The sequence below is a fragment of the Polychytrium aggregatum genome, assembly GCF_025602895.1.
Source record: "Polychytrium aggregatum strain JEL109 chromosome Unknown BJ171scaffold_21, whole genome shotgun sequence".
NCBI lineage: Eukaryota > Fungi > Chytridiomycota > Chytridiomycetes > Polychytriales > Polychytrium > Polychytrium aggregatum.
The window spans coordinates 77,410-94,995 of record NW_026516223.1 but is presented as its reverse complement, the minus strand read 5'-3'; the positions used below and the strand labels follow the sequence as shown (position 1 = coordinate 94,995).

Here is a 17,586-nt window from a genome sequence, read left to right as displayed (position 1 = left end):
GGTCGCTCTTGTCACTGCCTCGAGGGTCGCCGTGCTCTCACAAAAAAATCCGATCCTTGCTCCATTGTTTCGTCGCCGGTCGAGTCCCTGAGCTTCCATCATCGACGACGACACCGCTGCGCTTGCTGATTCCGTGATTCGGATGATGCAGTCGGCTTCCCGACTCCCAGCACACAGCGTTCGTGGAGCACTCTCATCCACCACCACAACGATCATTTGCTGCATCGCGATGGGATGTGGCATGCGGCATGGTCGCCATCTGCAATCGATCATCGCCATCTGCAATCGATCATCGCCACGGGAGATCGACCCGGTGTATTCAAGACAAAGCTCTCCGTGCCCGCAACAGAATTTTGATGGTCAGCCCAGTCCCGAAGCACTCGCACCACAGCCGGCCCTCAGCAGCTGACGAAGCCGTTGTTCAGCACTAATTGTATTTACTTTTGAGCAGCTCTTGGAAGGCATTCTCCATGCACTGGTGGAGGTCCTTGTATGTAACGATCAGACATGACTGCTCGTCTCGGCTCATCAGCATCACCTTTTCATCAACACCGACATCCAGCTGTGGGAATGGGGAGTGGTTGCATCGTCAGTGAAGCAACAACACATTCAGCACACGAACAGCGGCCACCGAACGAACGCGATTGCTTGTCCCAGTCGCAGACGCCATAGTATGATCTGGCATGATATCCTATGGCTCTGGCCGGCGACTCACCTTATTTAAACACTGGACGATATGTGCCAGGTCCAGGATCGGATTCCCCTTTTCGTCCACTTGATGGAACACATAGTCCCGGAAGAGCTTGAGAAGATATCGGTCTCCTGTCTCCGACCAGCTTGCGTCCATATCGAATCTGCGGGTACGCAGCCATCGTTGATTCAGTCAGACAAATGCAGGTAGTGCTGCAGCGAAAATCAACCGCACCGCACGGAAACAGGGCCTTGATCCTGGTGTGAATGGCTGCTCAGCCACCCGAATGAGCGCCCCGACTCGGCCTCCATCGACCGCAGGGAGGACTCACTCTGGCCGTTCGTTGATGAACCCGGCTTTGCATAGCAGCCGGAACAGTCGGCCGTTTTCGAGCTCCCGAGTCAGCTCGTTTTCCAGTATATCGTTGTAGCTGTAGTCAATAAAGTCGTGAGGATACGTTGCACTCATGGTGAGAGGTGCGCTGGAGAGCCACTTCGGCGCCCAGGTTTACGTTCGCGAGATACAATACTCACTAGTATGCGCTGTTGATCTCGGTCAGGAGACGCGGGCCCATCATAGTTATGACGTCATCGATGCTCTTGAAAGTCGTGGGCTTTGAGAGCAAGTACATGATGACGTTCCGTACATCGGCCGAATATTGGCGGCCAATGTACTCGACAGATTGCGCCAGGTTGTGGACAGCACCAAGGGCACCACAGCAGAGCGCTACGATGAGTTGGCCCAGATGAAGCAGGTCCTCCTGTTGGTGCTGCACCGAAGACCGCGTGCCGTCATAAGTCAGCGTGTCGAACATGCCGCAGCAATTCAGTCGGATGCTGATAGGAAGAAATGGAGACGGCAGAACGATGGGGTGAGCAACGCAATAAGCAGGTCGAACGACACAGCAGGACCATATAAGTCAGCCAGGGGCAAGTCCTGGTCTGCGACGCACTCGTATATCAAAACCCACCGATTCTTGCCGGTGATGAGGATTTTGCTTGGCTCAATCACCCGGGCTGCCAGTCCAGCGCCATGGATGGTTTTCAGGCAAGAGACCAGCTGAACAACGTAGCTCCAGAGAACTCTCTCGGGCAAGCCGGGGCCGCCATGAGGATACGGCGCAAAGTAAACCTGGTACAGGGTCTGTGCCAAGGGGTGGAAATCGTACACAAATACAAGAGCTGAACGGCAGCCCGGCCGCAGGTCAGTGGAGCAGCATTCCGGAATCTTCTCAGCAGACCCTTGCTGCCCAATGCTAGCCAGTGCAGGTTTAGACTCACAGTGGTCTCCAAAGACACGCGTGGTGAAGGCTTCACGCAGCGACACGATGTTGGCACTGCGAATCCGTCTCCAAACATCGATGTTGGACATGGCGGCCTCGTTGGTCAGGCGGAACCCTACGGAGAACAACAAAATGGCTCAGCTATCACGAGTCTGCATCGAAGTGGAGCAACACACTGCGGCGACATCAGCCGCGGAGAATTCGACGGTAGTGAAATTGGCAACTGGTGTGATGCCTCACCCTCGACCCGCCGCAGACAATAGGATTTGCCGTCGACTGATGACGTCGACCGATAGACCGATGTCGGAAGTCCAAAAACCTTGGTGTTCTTTTCCTTGTTCTCATCCAGCGGATAGAGGTTGTTGTAGACATGCACCTCGGCCGGGTACTGCGCAGCCTCGGGCGCTGCAGACGTTGCGGGATGGAGTTCACGGGCGACCGACCGATATCAGCCACAAAGGGGGCAAATACACACAAAAGGGACTGAGAATCAGCGCCATCAATCTAGTGGGCGAGGGTCCGCCAAATCAACTCCCAGGTGAAGCGCTGTTCCGTCAGCGAGATCCTGGATATGCCTCCAGAAGCCTCTTGAGTTGCTCCCGGTTGGCGATTGCCGACACTCACAAGTTGGGTCGATTGAAACCAGCGTGGCCTCGGTCCGCCGCTGCAGATCCTCGCGCAGCTTATCGGACATGAAAAAGGCATGGATGGTCTTCTGGTGCGGAGGCAGGCTGCTCACATGGGGCAGCGGCGGCGCATACAGATGGTATTGAAGCTGTAAAGACATCGGCTCGTAAGCGTGTGGTAATTCATGCGAGCAGATCCAAGGCGATGGCGATGGCGATGGCGATGGCGATGGCGATGGCGATGGCGATGCTGAGACAGCGTGGCTTACAGGCTCGTGCGCCGATGTCATGCCCACTTGCTGCTGCTGCTGAAACATCATGCCGTCCATAGGGTTTGGTTGGTAATATGGATTTTGCTGGTGGCGACCGACGATAGCAAGGATCATTAGCAAGCGAACGCCGACATCGCCCTGCCGGAGCCTGTTGCTGAGAATGGATAAGGACTCGAAAAGGGCTGATGCAACAGGCACTCCTGGATGCTCCGGTGCCGTGTCAGGCTATTCCCTTTCGACAGAGACGGCTGTAGCATCTATTACCATATCACTCGGAACGGATTTCAAGAGGCCATGCGATGGGTGGTGGCTGAGCATCGGGTGGTCCGCGACGCCAACAGGCTTTTGCATGGCGTACGGGTTGATGCTGTTGGGATGGTAGGAGGAATGGTCATAGCGGGTTGTTGGTACGGGATGATAGAGCTGAGGCCCGCTTAGCTGAACGCTTTGTTGGTGACGAGCCCGGAGCGGATTTGCAGACGCGGGAGGCTGTATTAGCATCAGCGGCCTCCCCTGTCAGGCGTGGCGCCGGTCTGCGCGAACGAACCTGTCCATCCCGTTATACAAGCGCTGACCATCTGCGCCTGGGTCCAGGGTCGGTGTCGGAGAGGCTAGCACCAGAATGTTGAGTCGATAGATTGCCAGAGATTGCATCATTGAGGACCGTCAGGACGTCGTAATGGGGGGGGGAATGTCCAAGCAGTGATCCAGGAACAACACATGATCCACATTGTAGCCCAAAAGCAGGTCGAGAATAGGCCGGGGATGGTATCGGGGGTCGAGGCGGCATTTTCCCATTCCGGGTTGAAGACATCAGCATCTGGATATCGATCCAGCCGATGACGACGACGTTCGCGAGCGATGCCGTTCGAAAAGGACCGAGAATGGCCAGGACCGGATGCGCCAGCCAGCAGTACCTGGGCAGACGACACATTGCTGCTCGATAGCAAGCCTTACCGGATGCCCTCTGAGAAAAGGAGAGGTTGTTGATTGTGGAATCGTTGCCGGTCTTGGTCGGGGTGAACACCGGCGAGTCAACCCGAAGCTTTGTCATGGCGCTGGTTCTGGGAGGCGCCATTGCAGCAATCAAATGTCAGGCCGGCATCGATGCCCACAAGCGACGGCATTCAATACACAGCGCGGGACTCGCAGACCTGCAGATGCAGGTATGCTCGAATACTCCTGCTTACGCTTCCGAAACCCCGGACTGAGCCGAGCCGTTCTTGTTCTTTGGTTTGCGAGCCAGGCATCGACGCCGAACAAGAGTTAGACTCGACGCCGGGTTTGGGCCGCCGGCACTCGGGGCAGAGTGAATAGCCAAACGGCGCCGAGCAATGCCACCGCGAGAAGCAGGCGAGCCGTGCTTGTGACAACACAGTCCACGGCAGCGACGCACTCACATGGTTGAATTCGCATCCTTTATTCTCGTATTTACAGAAGCCGTGGATGATGATGTTTCTGCACAGGCGGTTCTTGTCTGGCTCGGGTAGCAGCAGGAAACATGCGTCGCGGCAGGACAGACGAGTTCGTGGCAGATCTCAGTAACGCATGGACGGCATAACGCTTGCGACTGCGATTGCGACTGCGAGCGAACGGGCAATGATGCCATCAATCGGGTGGAGAGAGGGACCCTGGTCAAAGCATCCCAGGACAAAGGCTATGCAGCAAACTCAGCGCGGGAGAGGGGGAGAGGGCGGGAGGGCATTACTCGCTGCTCTGGGAGGCGTCTTTGGAACCAAGGCTGCGTCTGACGACATCGGTGCGGGCGGCGGAGGCTCTGGGTGCTCTCGGCGATGGCCAGATCGTCGCCGTTGCTGGACAGAGCACAACGAAGACCCGCCGAGGACGGATGTTCGTCTGCTTACGTAACGGCGAGACGGGGCGTGGGGCGAGAGGCCGGCGAGAAGGGGCCAGCCCAGGCCGCCTGGTCGTTCCCACGCCTCTGCCACAGACCACTGCCCGTCGACCCCATCTTTCGCTGCGTCCATCGACGAGAGCGAGTCTGTATTTCCCGTACAGCTGCGCCCTGACCCTGCGGAGACTGTTGCCTGGCTCTGTCTGCTTGCCGCCGCCGTTTGCGCCTGCTCGCCCCCTTCTCTCGCAACATGGAGCAGACCAAACCCATAACCGACCCTGTCGACAAGGAGCCGCTCTGTCAGCGAAACGGCCTCATACAAGAGCTCAAGTCGCCTGGCGCTCAGTCCAATACCAGGCTCAAAAGCCATCTTCGTGATACTTTTGGCAATCTGCGGTCGATATACAACGTCTTCATTCCGGTACGCACTCGATGGCATACTGACACCGTTGGACATGCTTCCGGCTGCAAGTGAACTCCCAGCCAGCCGCATCACGATGAATGACAATCTGCCCTTGATAATGGTCCGTAGGCTGAATTTGATCTGGCCAGGGAGCGGTGGATCAATATCCGTGCAGTAGTTGAGTGGTTCAACTCCGTGCCCGAGGTGTGTGCTGTGACCGGAAGAGCTGAGATTGCAGAAACGACTGGAAAGACTCGAAAGGCTGGAAAGACTGGTGGCTTCAGTCTCTTCAGTCTTTCCAAAGCAACCGAAGCGACCGAGACAAATGAAATGCCTGAACCAGCCGAAACGATCCGAAACAGACGGACTGGCAGTCGTTGAAATGGCTGCCATCTAACATGTTGCTCCATCCTCCAGGCCAGCATTGATCTCGGCCAAGCCGTCATTGGAGGCATCGTTGCGACCCTTGACGACATCAAGAATGGCAGACAAAGCATGGACGAAACCGATGTGGTTGTGCTGTTGATTATTCTTTCGGTGAGCAATTCCATCGTCTGCACTTCTCTCTTTCTTGGGGCAACGCTCCGCTGATTGAATCTTCTTGCCTCGGCTCGGCCCGTTGCCAATCACTGTCTGCGCTGCCACTTGCCAACAACACATCCGCCTTCCTCCCACAGAATCCGATGATGATGGATCCCGACTACTCTGATATGATAATGCCAAAGCTTTGCACCGTCCTGGGCTCGTCCTCACAAAGTCACCGCCTGCTCTTTGGCAAGATTGTGTCCAACTCAGTCACAAGAAGCTTCAGTAGCCGCGAGGAGGCCGCCCAGGCATTTCTGCAGATCGTTGGCTACTTCCAGCAGACAATCTCAAAGCGGATCGCCATCTTGCGCGAGCTTGATCTTGTGCCAAGCAGCCGCGACGATGTCGTTGTTGCGGCCATCCGGAGCATGGAGCTGCTCTGTAAGTAGCTTCGGCAGACATGCATTTGTTGGACACTTGCGACATTCCGACATATGCGACCTTTGTGGATGATCGGGCATATGTTATTCATTTCGGTACCTTTCACTTGGCGACAGACTGTGTCAACGAAGTGAACGGATTTGTTCCATATTACGAGTTCTACAACCCCAGCGTTGAGGACAAGATCGAGCTCAAGGATGACTACCGAGCATGGAAAGAGAAGGACGGGTGGGATCGCTTGAGCAGCCGATTGATTGCGCGCGAATGCGACGGCTCGAGCAAGCGGCAGACTCGGATCTGCAGGCAAGATCAAAGGGCGATGTCGGACCGATATGTCTCTGACCGACGCTGCACCTCCAGTTTTTCGCTGTTTCAGTATCCGTTCTTGCTGAGTACCTCGACAAAGTCCGAGATTCTCAAAATCGAATCCCTCGTGTCGATGAGACGGGAGCTCCAGGATGCCTTCTTTAGGGCGCTGTTCATTGGCGTAAACAGCCCATATTTGCAGCGTATGTTATTGCAATGCGCCGCTTTCTGCTCCATCAGCCATCGCGAAATGCATCCTTGCTGCAGGAGTCCTATGTTCGACTCCTTATCGTTCAGAAATGCTCTGTTTGAACAGGGGTGTCACAGCCACAACAGCACCGTCTGCAATGACCGCAGCTCGCGAGCTGTTTGCCATAGACACTTTCACTAATGAACACCCTCGAGCCTCTCGATCGATTGTGGGAGCCACGGGACAATCTTGCCGATATCTAATCCCATCTCTCTGCATCTTGTATCGCCTCGGCTGATCCTGTATCAACTCGGCCCGTCCCCATCATGCAAACAATGGCACATCGTACAATTGTGCATTTTCAGTCGATATACGCCGAGAACATATTTTACGCGACGCCATGTACCAGGTCAGTTCGCGGCGAACAACGCAGAGTCACAGGCGTGGGTGCTTCGCTATCAGACAGAACCAATACCGCGCTGTCATCTGACTTCTCCCCGATACACCGCCGATATCGCTCTCTGCACATCAGCTTGCCTCCAAGCCGTCCCAAGATCTCAAGAAGCAGCTCCGAGTCAGTTTTGTTGGAGAAGAAGGTAAGTTTGTCACTTCTGGGTCAGCTTAGTTGCGGCGAGGCGGTTGGCTAATCTCTTTGTGTCGTCCAGGCATTGACGAAGGAGGAGTGCAGAAAGGTACGAACACGATCGAATGTAGGCGTGATGTGCCGCGAGCGCAGTAGAGCTCCACGCCCCTGCCGCGACAGGTTGCAACCGAGACAGCCGCTGTGTCGTCTTCTGGATATATACTGAGTCTGAGTCGACGCTGTGAGTACTTGGTGACGGAACACACCGCCATCTGACACTTTGAGGGCATTTCTCGTCTCATCGGCAGAGTTCTTTCAGCTCATATTCAAGGAGCTTTTCGACCCCAACTTTGGTGAGTTGCTGCTGTGCTGTTCGATGCGGCTGCGATACAATTCAAGCGTGACAGGATCGTCGATAGAACTGAGCCGGAACGCCAGCATTGTTCAGCATGACGCCTCCACTGACCCACCGGCGCACCCTGCTATTTTCGCATGACTCCTTCAGGAATGTTTACGGTCTACGAAGGTAAGGCATTGTGGATGGCATGAGCCTCTGGAAGAGCCGGTGCATCAAGTGTCCAAAGTCAGCGCTCACACGTCCGTTGGAAAATACTCAAAGATTCCAGAGTCCGATGGTTTTCACGAGGACTGCAAAACGATCCGAGTACGTCAGAGGAGTACTCACTCATCGGTAGGCAACACTGGCACTTCCGTCAGGAGCAGCTCAGACACGTTGAATTGAGCTTTTTGTTGACAATTGCCGAGCAGGAAAGCTGCTTGGACTCGCCATATACAATGGAGTCGTTCTAGATCTACAGTTCCCAACGCTGCTGTACAAGAAGCTACTCGGAGGCCCGATGAACTTGAGAGATCTCTGTGAAGTCGATCCGGTACAGCATAGCAGGAAAGCGCACACGAGTGATCGTCGGTTGTCATGCCGTTGGCAAGACGGTCGTTTTGGGCTATCTCTGAACCAACGCCGCCACTCCAGGATCTTGGAAAGGGCCTCCAGCAGCTCCTGGAGTGCTCCGACGACGTCGAGGAAGTCTACAGCCGAACATTTCAGGTCGAATACGAGACCATCACAGGGGAGATCAAGGAATACGAACTCGTCAAAAACGGGAGCCAGCGGAGCGTAACAAACTCAAACCGACAAGGTATCAGACCGACCAGTCCGACGGCGCACTCACTTTTAAAACATCAAATACCGGGTGTCGTTTTGGATTTCAGTTCTCTGTGCGCTCATATTGACCCGAATGCATGTCTGCTCTTACAGAGTTTGTGGATCTGTACGTCGACTTTTTGCTCAATCAGTTGGTCTCTCTTCAGTTTACATCGCTCCGAGCCGGGTTCGACACGGTCATGTCCGGAAGCGCTATGGAGGTACATTCCTGCGCTGCTTTGCATCGATGCACCCCGCCAGCATGGCTGGGAGGTTGATCTACGCCAGATAGTTGCTCTAAGAGAGATAGTTGCTCTAACCTTGAGACAGCTGTTCCGACCAGAGGAGCTTCAGGAACTAGTTTGCGGTAGTCCGACCCTGGACTTCAACGAGCTGGAGGCTGCGACCCAATATGACGGATATGACAAAGACTCGTTATATATCAGGTGAGGGGAGATTGAGGCGATCGCTAGTACCGGGTGTGGAACAACCTCGTGAGCTATGTGGTCTACCAACACATCTATCGAACTGGGATTGCTGTAGAGACTTCTGGTCAATCGTTCACACATTCGACGATGAAATGAAGAAGCGTCTCCTGTTCTTTGCGACCGGTAAGAACGGACATCTCGCTCCGGTCTGGAGCTGCGCATGGATATGCCAGTGCGCCGGGCTGACAAGACGATCCCGCTCCTTGAAACCGCCAGGATCAGACAGGGTTCCGATTGGAGGCTTGGCCAAGCTGCAAGTAAGCCAACCGATCGCATGCATCCAACATCTGCGTTACATCGATGCACAGTGGACCTTGCCGCTCCTCACACATGTCTTCTCTTGCCTCGCACCCACGGCTCCTGAAACGGCCAAATGCGATAGTTTGTGATTGCCAAGAACGGAGGAGACAGGTATGACCTTTGTCTTTCCGAACACATACACCCACGCGGAGCGCCAATGTCGCTGTGATATGCCATCGTATGCGCTGTGCGGTCATAGGCTCGGTCGAGCGGAACCAGTACTGATACAAGCCGTCGGTTTACTCAGCGAACTGCTACCGACTTCGCACACATGCTTCAACGTACTCCTCTTGAGCGAGTACGGCTCAAAATCAAAGCTCCAGCGGCAGCTCGAGAAGGCTCTGGAGAACAGCCACTGTGGGTTCTTTTTGAACTGACGGTCTGCTACCTCGAGCCTCACTTGTGTGAGCAGAGCCGCAGGTGCTTGATCATCTCAACTGTTCTCATCGGCCGCTTGTAGATTCGCCCCGGCTCGATGCACACATCCGTGCATACTGTCCATGGCGCCCCTGAATACAACTCACTCAAAGGGTACTACATCGAGAGACGGCCGGCCCTCTCATATGCGCCGCGCAGTCTACTCTGGGGTAACGATCACTTGCACGAGCTGGACTGTTTGGCCGCTGTACCAGATCTGCACACCCCATTCAGAGAGCTCGTGGTGCAGGCCATCCTGCGTCGGTGATGCAGCCGCTGAGGCAGCGACTTGGAAGCGCCCGGCATACTGACTCGGCGGTACTCTGATTCGAGTGGGCATCGCAATCTCTGGGCTGGCCCAGAAGGACATTTCGAAGGTCCGAGAGTCCGGATCGTATGCGTAGCTGACAAGGATGCCAGAAACTGCCTCTGGATAGATTCGGGCGAGTGCTCGTTGCACCGACAGATTCTGAGAGCCGTCCTATGCGCCAGTGAGAGGATAAGAGGCCAATTTGATTTGATTTAAGCTGCGGGCCCCCACTTGCAATCGGGATTGAGTTGCGAGCCAGCGCCGACATGGTACCCATACCTCGTTGAAGAACCCCCATGACCAGCCCGTGATGGGGGCATATCGCTTGTATTGCCAGGCCGCCCAGGATTGGTGTTGCTTGTCCATCAAATCCATGACCTGCGCTCGCTCAGGCGCCCCGAGGTCAAACTCGGTGAGGATCGAGGCACACCCTGGAGCAATCCAAAGTGGAGTCAGAGATGTGGAGCGCAATCGGCGACAGACGACCCGGATGAATCTTTGCTCACCCAGTCGCCTCGAGTCTTGGATTCTCTGATCGACAAAGGGCTCAAGATTCGGATGGTTGGTGCTGTAATAGTGGTAGACGAGAGCGCTGTGCGAGGCTCGTGTCTTGCCACCTGGCACCTAAGCAGCAACGGGCGAATGAGTAGATGTCGCATCGCCGAGCTGCGCTTATCGCGATACGCTGTGGCTGTTCAGTTGGACCAACGGAGTGGAGTCAAGTACCTCGTCGAATCCCACAGGTGCGACATCAGTCACGACGTTTCCAGTCCAGAAGACAACCCGGCTTGGATCAACGCTGTAGATGGCACGGGCCACGACATCCATGAACGGTGCTATCAGCGCCCTGTCAGGAAGCTGCGATGTTGTCGGAGTCGGAAGCACCAGCTCGAAGTTCTTCCAAAAGTCGCCTGGAGGTGCATGGGGCATCGATATGAGACCACTGCACGACAAGGATTCGTGAACCATAGCGTTCTGGAGCCGTATGGGCAAAGCGATGAGGCTCAGGGAAGGTGACGATTACCGGGGAATGGTTCGTTCATGATCTCGTATCCAAGGACATTCTCGTGCTGCAGGAAGGATGAAGCGACGAACTTCCAGTGCTGGCAACCAAAGCAATGAGTGAAGTGGGGTGAGACTTGTTCAAGCACAGAGCGGACAGAACGATACCCGGAGGGATATGGAGGTTCTAGAGAGGACGCTTTGATTCCCAAGCAGTTCCGAGTGGTTTCTCACGTTTACAAAGGCATCTCGGGTGCCATTCCAGTTGGTGTAGAACTGTTGATAGCCAGCCGCCACCAAAGCGCTGTAGGTGAACTGGGACCAGTAAAAGCGATCGCAGTCACTTCGAGAGGGCCGCCCATCCGACCCGAGAGCAAACGGTGGGGTATGGTCGTCGCCCAGGTTGAGCTGAAGAGGGATGACATCTTGCCAGCCGAGCGGGAATGGAAAGTGCATGGAGCGATCCGTGTACTGAAGCCGCAAGAGGTGGCATAAGCAATGGAGTTTGATGAAATGGCACGGATCAAGCTACTGCCTCGTAATTGGGCCATGCCCGAAGGAGCCTCGTGCGAAACCAAGCGCTCACCGTGGCCCATTGAGGGATGCCTTCGCCGCAATAGGCTTCGGAGAGCAGATCTTGATGGAACTCCAGGATGACCGAGATGTTGTAGGCAGCCGAGAGCGTAACGATCTTTCTGATTTGTTCAATGTAGCTTTGATTGCGCACCGACCTTTGAGGCTCGACACCGGGCCACATTACCGCCAGCCTGAGTAGCAACGAAAGCAGCCGTCAGGACAACTCATCAAGTCTTGGATGAGCCTCGACAACTGAGATGCAGAGATGGGCTTTTATCTGGTAATTGGCAATCACACCGACCTGATGAGATTCATCCCATTGCTCCAGAGAAGGCGAGCGTCCTCTTCGCTGAAGGAGTCAAATGGATCGAACGCATCGGTGCTGGGGACATAGGGGAAAAGCTTGTAGACCACATTGACGCCATGGAAGATCCGCACGCGCTGGTGCTGATCGACAAAGGTGCCGTTCTCTCCAACGGCAAGCGAAATGGGCTCCGAAGCGACAGCCACGATGCTCAGCAGAGCAGCGAGCGCATATCCAAAGCAGTGCAGCAGTGCGTCAGATCTCATGATGCCGCAACGGACATGGGCTGGTCGTGGTAGCGGCTGGAAGGGCAGAGCACATTCGGCGGCATGATGGAGACTGCAGCCCGCAATGCACCACATTCGGGCTGGCGCGAACGACTGGCGCTGACCCAGCCCGCCATCGATCAGCGTACCAGAAACGACGGCGGCAACGAGTCTGTCTAGGTTCTCTGTGTCCAGGTCCTCTGGGGCAACGGCTCTTGATCATGATCTACAAGTGCCAAACACAGAGGTATGCAAACACACAAGCACCGGTAGCAGCCAAGCCATGGCTTCCGACAACAGCCGAGCCACTGATTCCGATGCCCATTGAGGCACGCAGGCCCCACCGGACGAAGCTCGGATCAGTCGAATGTCAGAGGGGTTTAGCGAAACGTGAGCCGCGATTCATGCATACGCCCATTTGGAATGAAATCCTCGGTCGAGGGCCAATAAGACATGCTGAACAAGCAGTGCCTCCAAAGCCACGCCCCTCTAGACTGGAGACAATGGCACCATTGCTTGGATATGGGAACGCAGCTCGGACGATATATGGGCAATCAAAGCACGGGAGGCGATAAAAATTAAGCAGAGACGGGCAGAATCATGTGTCTAAAGATCATGACGGGAGTTGTAGTGTGCAGGACGCAATCGACTGCTCTGATATTGGGGTTCAATCAAGCCTCATCGGGAGAGTTCTCATCAAAAGCATCACGCAGCAGGCTCGACTCTCCAGCCGAGACGCTCGACCGCTTCTTGTAGCGATCTCTGTCTCGGAGGGGGATCTTGTCGAGGCTCTTTGTGGAATCGGCTGCAATCGGATGCTGCTCATCTTTAGCCGCATTGATCATGAAGACGCCGATGAAGATCGTGATGAACCCGCCAAATATCGAGACGATGTCCTTGGGGTCGCTCTGGATAGTCGCAGCCGACAAAACAGTCAGGGGATTTGCTATTGCTCAGAGCGATCAAAAACAGGTCACCGCAGCGCTGTCTCACGATGGCACTACGACACCACGACACCCCGATCACGGCGGTGAGGTACTAGATGCACTGATGCGCTTACATCGTTGAATCCCTGGAAGAGAATCACCGACGCTACAATCGTGGCGGAGGTGAAAAACACATAGTAGACTGAGGAGGGCCAGAGTTAGTGGGCACATTCTAACCCGAATCATTTCGAACCCCACCAGTGACTCAGATGTGCCTGCGCATCGCGTGTATGAACCGACAGCAGGACTTACTCGGGGTAACCCTGAGGAATCGCGTTATCATCGACAGTCGAGTCGAGCGAAGGCTATTAGTGCGGTGCTCCGAAGACTGCGAGGTGCTGGCCCCTTGTTACCACGAGAATGCAGGCGGAGCTTACTGGTTGGTAGAGAAGAGGTCGAGCGACTTGTTGAAGTAGTTGATCTGGGTGAGGGCACAGCCAATGACAATGAAGCCAAAGAGCCAGGTCGAAGGGTATATGAGCTGGTTGTTGCCTTCGATGGTGAGGCGGATGGCAACGCCGAAAGCCTTGACGGCCATCACCGAAACCGAGCCCACGAGCGAGCAGATCGTGATGTAGACCAGGATGTTCTTGGAGCCGTAGACGGGTCCGATGCGGTAGATCAGGAAGAGCGATACAGCCGAGACCAGGAACATGTAGACCATGAAGCCTAAGGTTCGACCAGTGCCATAGAGTAAGATGAAAGAGCGATGCCGAGTGATGCATGATTTGCTGTGGACGCCTGATCTGTGGCTCGCCTGTACTTGCCTGGCTGCAGGAAGTACGTCAGAATCTCGTCAACCGAGTCGATGGATTTTTCCTCTGGCGAGTGCAAAATGACGATGACGGAGCCAATGATCGACAGGGCGCATCCGAGCTGGCCCTGGAAGGACATGGTTTCGTGCAGAAACACCGAGGCGCCTACGGATCTATAGTCGTATAATGCATGAGACCACGGATAGAGTCTGCGCCGACGATGCTCTGCCCTGTCCGATATTCGGTCAAGGTAGCAGCCTGGTCCAGGATGATGTGACTGGGTATCTCGGGCAACAGTCCGACTGGATCGCCACGACCGTCCTACCCAATGACAACGCTGAATGCGCCTAGCGGGGTGACCAGGATGGCTGGAGCAAATGTATATGCGGTGAAGTTGGCAATCTCGCCGAGGATCACTGCGACAGGCAAAGTGCGGTCAGAACACAAATGCGTTAGCAAATGTCCCACGCATGGACAGCAACAGAAACCAGTGGACCCGATGTGCATTGGATGGCGCCGCAGCCGACAATGTGTTGGAGTTTGGTAGTGTCGGTGGTCGTCTGGCTCATTCGAGCGAGTAGACCTGGTTCGACAGGTTTTCAACTCACTTGTCATCAAGCCGGCCCACCACAGCCCGTTCTTGAGGTAGCTGTGCGATTCCAGGTGAGTTGCGCCGCCTCCTGGAGGAAGTAACCGCCCGCCACAGTAGAGGGTGTGAAAGCCATTCCTGCCACAGCCACAGACACCGAGCCGCCTTCTGCCCGATTCACCAACTGTGCAGCTCTGCGAATGCACCCCGCAGACAGGCATGGTGGGTGTGCCCGGCCTCCCGTAGCGCGGTGCAAAACGACTGGCAAGCCCACGGTGCCAAACCCACACGAACCTGACTGCTGAGCACTTTGGATCAGCCCTTTCTTGGTGATGATGAATGAGGAGCCGATAAGAAGGCCGGACGAGAGAGCCAACGCGAGTCCCACATACTTTGGATCGGCCATGGCGCGTACGATACAGGGTTGAAGGGGCGAAGGTGGAGCGCTAGAGGAAGGATCGACAGAAGCAGGTGGGCCGATGGTGAGAGCAGCAAGAGACAGGCGGGAGGGGCGGATGGCACCAAGGGATATTCCCACGATCGAGGCTGGCCGTGCCGGCATATGTCGCCAAGCTGAACCGGCCGACCGAGACGTCAGCCCTGAGCGTCGACAGCCAATGCTGGCAATGCATTGTCGTGACACCAGCGCCTGACGTTGGGTTGTTGTGGCTGTGAGGACATTTGTGTGCTGAGCGGTGTGTGGGAGCGGGCGAGGGACAGAGATGGACGCCAGATTCGAGTCCCTCAATCAGGACGTGGACAGACGAGCACAATGAGTGAGCCGGAGCAGCAAGCGAGCGACGAGGCAGCAGCTCTGATCCATCAGCAGAGTGGCCGGGGTAATTGCGTCGGGCTGGCTATCGGGATGATCGCCGGGGTGATTGTCGGGCAGCGAACCATGTCGAACGAGGGAGCAACCAGGACGCGATAGTCGCACCAACCCGCCGAAACGAGGCAGCGCAGCGCAGATACGGTTATAACGCTGCGGCGAAGAAGGTGCTTTCAGTCGGGGAGTTTGGCACCTCCCTGTGGCCTCTGCTTCTGGAGGGACTGAATAGTGGAGGGGTTCACTGGCGGGCTCACGTCGCTGTGCTCTCGGGTTGTTGAGAGTCGGCCTGCAGCAAGCTCTGTGTGAACACCCTGTCTGGCCGGAGGGCTGGGCAGAGGGTTCTCGAAGAACTGGGTACGCCCTAGGCCGGCAACGGAGCAAGGAAAACCAGTCGCATGGAGTAGTGCTGGGAACACTGGCTTGAGATTCGGTCTCAGCGATGCCGCCGGGGTCCTCCGACTCCTGTTCATTTTTTGCTTTGCTGCTGGGACATGCGCTGCCCTGCTCCTGCTCCTGCTCCTGCTCCTGCTGCTCTGTCGCCCGCACAGCATCACGGCCCGGGGCTGTCTCGTTTCATCAAGCAGTCGCTGTATTATTCGGGACTCCGCGCCGGCTGTCTCTCTATGCATGCTGCTCTATCGATCGCATCATATCCGCTAGTCATCCGCGGAGAGAGGGCCGGCAGCTTGGTAGATTGACGCAAAGCCAAAGAGCAGGAAGAGGATTGCTCCAAGAAGAGTGACTGGGGCCCGACGACAGAGGAAGCAAATCAGCCAGGCGCAGTGTCGGCTTGCAAGCGCACGACTCTCTTGCATGTCGATCCGGCCAGTCGCTCGCTTCATCAGACACGATCCAGATTACTTACCCACTCTGACGCTGATCCGCTCGGCAAGCTTCACGACAGAGGATGGCAAGTCAGCATTCGATTCGACTGCCGTAACTCAGGGAGTGCTGCCTCCCACACCCGCAGCAGCATGACGCATCCTTCATCCATGGTTTCTTACCAGTCGCCCGCCAACGACGGCAACGGCAGTGCAGATGCCGTGGCCAACGAGACCACCCAGCGTAACGAACCAGAATCCCTACAAGACCAGCAAGCGCACGCCGCACATCAGTCCGAGCCACAGACACAGTTGCATCGATCGAGATGTCCACATACCTGAGCACCAGCCAGGGCAATGGCTGGGGGCAAACCAGCATCGGCGAGTGGCGCAATTGATCAGCATCGGCGAGTGGCACAATCGATATCAGCATCGGCGAGTGGCACAATCGATATCAGCACCGATATCAGCATCGACACCCACACCGGTATCGCCATCTGTGTGCGGCGGAGCGCTCCCCTCATCCCCGCCCCAACACCTTGCGTCTTACTTGCGATCTGGCTGCGGTCTCCCCATTCGGCCAGGAAGGTCATCACAAAGGTCTGGATGAGGATCGGCGAGAAGAGGTAGGTGGCCAGGTTCTGGAAGGGGACCCACCACTCGTCCTTGGGTTGGGGCTGCAGGCCACCTCCCTCCAGCTCATCCGTCTTCTTGCTGACTTCAGCCTCGGCGAGCTCCTGGGTGACCTCCTCGAGCTCTTCCTTGCCCTCGGTGCCGGACATGGTGTAGACGTCCTTGAGCATCTTCAAGCCAAACACAATAAACAGCAACCCGGCGGCCAGCTGGGTGTACTGCTTCGAGATGAGATTGGGCAGGATGTGGCCCAGGAAGGCCGACAGAATCGTCATGAACACCAGGGCTCCCATGGCGCCGCTAAAGATCAGCAGCCGTGAGTTCCTCATGGCGAGGACGGCGGCGATGAAGAAGGTCTTGTCGCCAATCTCCGAGACCAGGATGACGAAGAAGCTCATCGCAAACTGCATCAGAGGCGTGTCGTCGGAACCCGGCATGCCGGACTGCTGGACCACGGCCGGGGTGGGATTCGGAGCGGTGGAGATCTTTGGGAGTCGATGGACGGGGGCCATTGATCAGCATGGGCCGCAGAAGCATGGATCAGGTCCTTGCTGCCGACAGCCAGCGACGGATTGCCCGAACCGCCTCGCACATTAGACTTGGGCGGGGCGAGGGGGAGGCGAGCGACCCAGGCGGCGAGCTAGCCCGTGGAAAGGCAGCCAAGGCCCGGTGCACCTACGTCGAACAGAGGGGCGTCCATCCTGGCGGTGTCGTCGAGGAAAAGTGAGATGGCGGCGAACGAGCGCCAGCGGGGCACCAGGCGGGGCGAAGGATTTGCACCTCGTGGTTGTGCCCGCCTCTGCCGTCCCTGGCTGGGCATCGCCGCACCGACTGCTCTGGATCCCGAGTCCGCAGCGAATCGCAGCGAATCGCAGCGAATCGCAGCGACTTTTCCCATCTGGTTCGGGTTGAGGGACGCTCGGGACGATCGCCGATCCTGCTGGCCCGCCCCTCCAAGCCCAGCGCCCTTGGGT

General features: G+C 56.2%; 5 protein-coding genes across 5 annotated transcripts; 1 reads left to right on the top strand and 4 right to left on the bottom strand.

Moving 5' to 3' along the window:
* Positions 1 to 281: 281 nt before the first annotated feature.
* On the bottom strand, positions 282 to 4,689 carry BJ171DRAFT_507112 (uncharacterized protein). Its single transcript, XM_053111183.1, has 15 exons — positions 4,580 to 4,689; positions 4,272 to 4,348; positions 4,062 to 4,099; positions 3,829 to 3,935; positions 3,419 to 3,482; positions 3,136 to 3,238; positions 2,869 to 2,955; positions 2,598 to 2,748; positions 2,214 to 2,378; positions 1,972 to 2,088; positions 1,662 to 1,872; positions 1,225 to 1,527; positions 1,023 to 1,121; positions 716 to 854; positions 282 to 562 (listed from the first exon to the last, which is right to left on the bottom strand). The coding sequence occupies exons 1-15, from the start codon at positions 4,626 to 4,628 to the stop codon at positions 428 to 430; spliced, it is 1,845 nt and encodes a 614-aa protein (XP_052966026.1). The 5' UTR covers positions 4,629 to 4,689; the 3' UTR covers positions 282 to 427.
* Positions 4,690 to 4,976: 287 nt separating this feature from the next.
* BJ171DRAFT_582322 (uncharacterized protein) lies at positions 4,977 to 9,501 on the top strand (the record flags this gene model as incomplete). Its single annotated transcript, XM_053114169.1, has 20 exons — positions 4,977 to 5,147; positions 5,259 to 5,333; positions 5,547 to 5,666; positions 5,807 to 6,095; positions 6,212 to 6,323; positions 6,456 to 6,604; positions 6,957 to 7,000; positions 7,124 to 7,187; positions 7,257 to 7,283; positions 7,483 to 7,527; positions 7,680 to 7,700; positions 7,794 to 7,838; positions 7,943 to 8,064; positions 8,166 to 8,331; positions 8,451 to 8,557; positions 8,667 to 8,782; positions 8,880 to 8,947; positions 9,041 to 9,081; positions 9,207 to 9,235; positions 9,372 to 9,501. The coding sequence occupies 20 exons, from the start codon at positions 4,977 to 4,979 to the stop codon at positions 9,499 to 9,501; spliced, it is 1,941 nt and encodes a 646-aa protein (XP_052966025.1).
* BJ171DRAFT_621841 (glycoside hydrolase superfamily) lies at positions 9,376 to 11,999 on the bottom strand (the record flags this gene model as incomplete). Its single annotated transcript, XM_053115438.1, has 8 exons — positions 9,376 to 10,022; positions 10,131 to 10,282; positions 10,358 to 10,475; positions 10,578 to 10,762; positions 10,876 to 10,954; positions 11,088 to 11,324; positions 11,440 to 11,620; positions 11,731 to 11,999. 8 exons carry the CDS (start codon positions 11,997 to 11,999, stop codon positions 9,702 to 9,704), a joined length of 1,542 nt encoding a protein of 513 aa, XP_052966024.1. The 3' UTR covers positions 9,376 to 9,701.
* Positions 12,000 to 12,670: 671 nt separating this feature from the next.
* BJ171DRAFT_424711 (magnesium transporter) lies at positions 12,671 to 14,735 on the bottom strand (the record flags this gene model as incomplete). The annotated part of the gene is made up of 9 exons (XM_053107683.1): positions 12,671 to 12,907; positions 13,060 to 13,127; positions 13,238 to 13,248; positions 13,363 to 13,654; positions 13,725 to 13,726; positions 13,749 to 13,913; positions 14,066 to 14,156; positions 14,349 to 14,417; positions 14,624 to 14,735. 9 exons carry the CDS (start codon positions 14,733 to 14,735, stop codon positions 12,671 to 12,673), a joined length of 1,047 nt encoding a protein of 348 aa, XP_052966023.1.
* Positions 14,736 to 15,651: 916 nt separating this feature from the next.
* Positions 15,652 to 17,314, bottom strand: BJ171DRAFT_507096 (uncharacterized protein). Its single transcript, XM_053111182.1, has 5 exons — positions 16,530 to 17,314; positions 16,318 to 16,340; positions 16,163 to 16,240; positions 16,024 to 16,051; positions 15,652 to 15,900 (listed from the first exon to the last, which is right to left on the bottom strand). Exons 1-5 carry the CDS (start codon positions 17,122 to 17,124, stop codon positions 15,815 to 15,817), a joined length of 810 nt encoding a protein of 269 aa, XP_052966022.1. The 5' UTR covers positions 17,125 to 17,314; the 3' UTR covers positions 15,652 to 15,814.
* Positions 17,315 to 17,586: the final 272 nt, after the last annotated feature.

What these genes read in the sequence shown, in the direction of transcription:
- BJ171DRAFT_507112 (XM_053111183.1), bottom strand. Translation starts at nt 4,628, where the DNA reads ATGTCGTCAGACGCAGCCTTGGTTCCAAAGACGCCTCCCAGAGCAGCG. An exon ending in CAGTCCGGGGTTTCGGAAGC is followed by an intron (nt 3,936 to 4,061) that starts GTAAGCAGGAGT and finishes GGCGCCTCCCAG; the next exon opens with AACCAGCGCCATGACAAAGC. An exon ending in GCGTGTCTTTGGAGACCACT is followed by an intron (nt 1,873 to 1,971) that starts GTGAGTCTAAAC and finishes GCTGCCGTTCAG; the next exon opens with CTCTTGTATTTGTGTACGAT.
- BJ171DRAFT_507096 (XM_053111182.1), bottom strand. Translation starts at nt 17,124, where the DNA reads ATGGCCCCCGTCCATCGACTCCCAAAGATCTCCACCGCTCCGAATCCC. An exon ending in AGACCGCAGCCAGATCGCAA is followed by an intron (nt 16,341 to 16,529) that starts GTAAGACGCAAG and finishes GTTTGCCCCCAG; the next exon opens with CCATTGCCCTGGCTGGTGCT. An exon ending in CCGTCGTTGGCGGGCGACTG is followed by an intron (nt 16,052 to 16,162) that starts GTAAGAAACCAT and finishes TCTGTCGTGAAG; the next exon opens with CTTGCCGAGCGGATCAGCGT.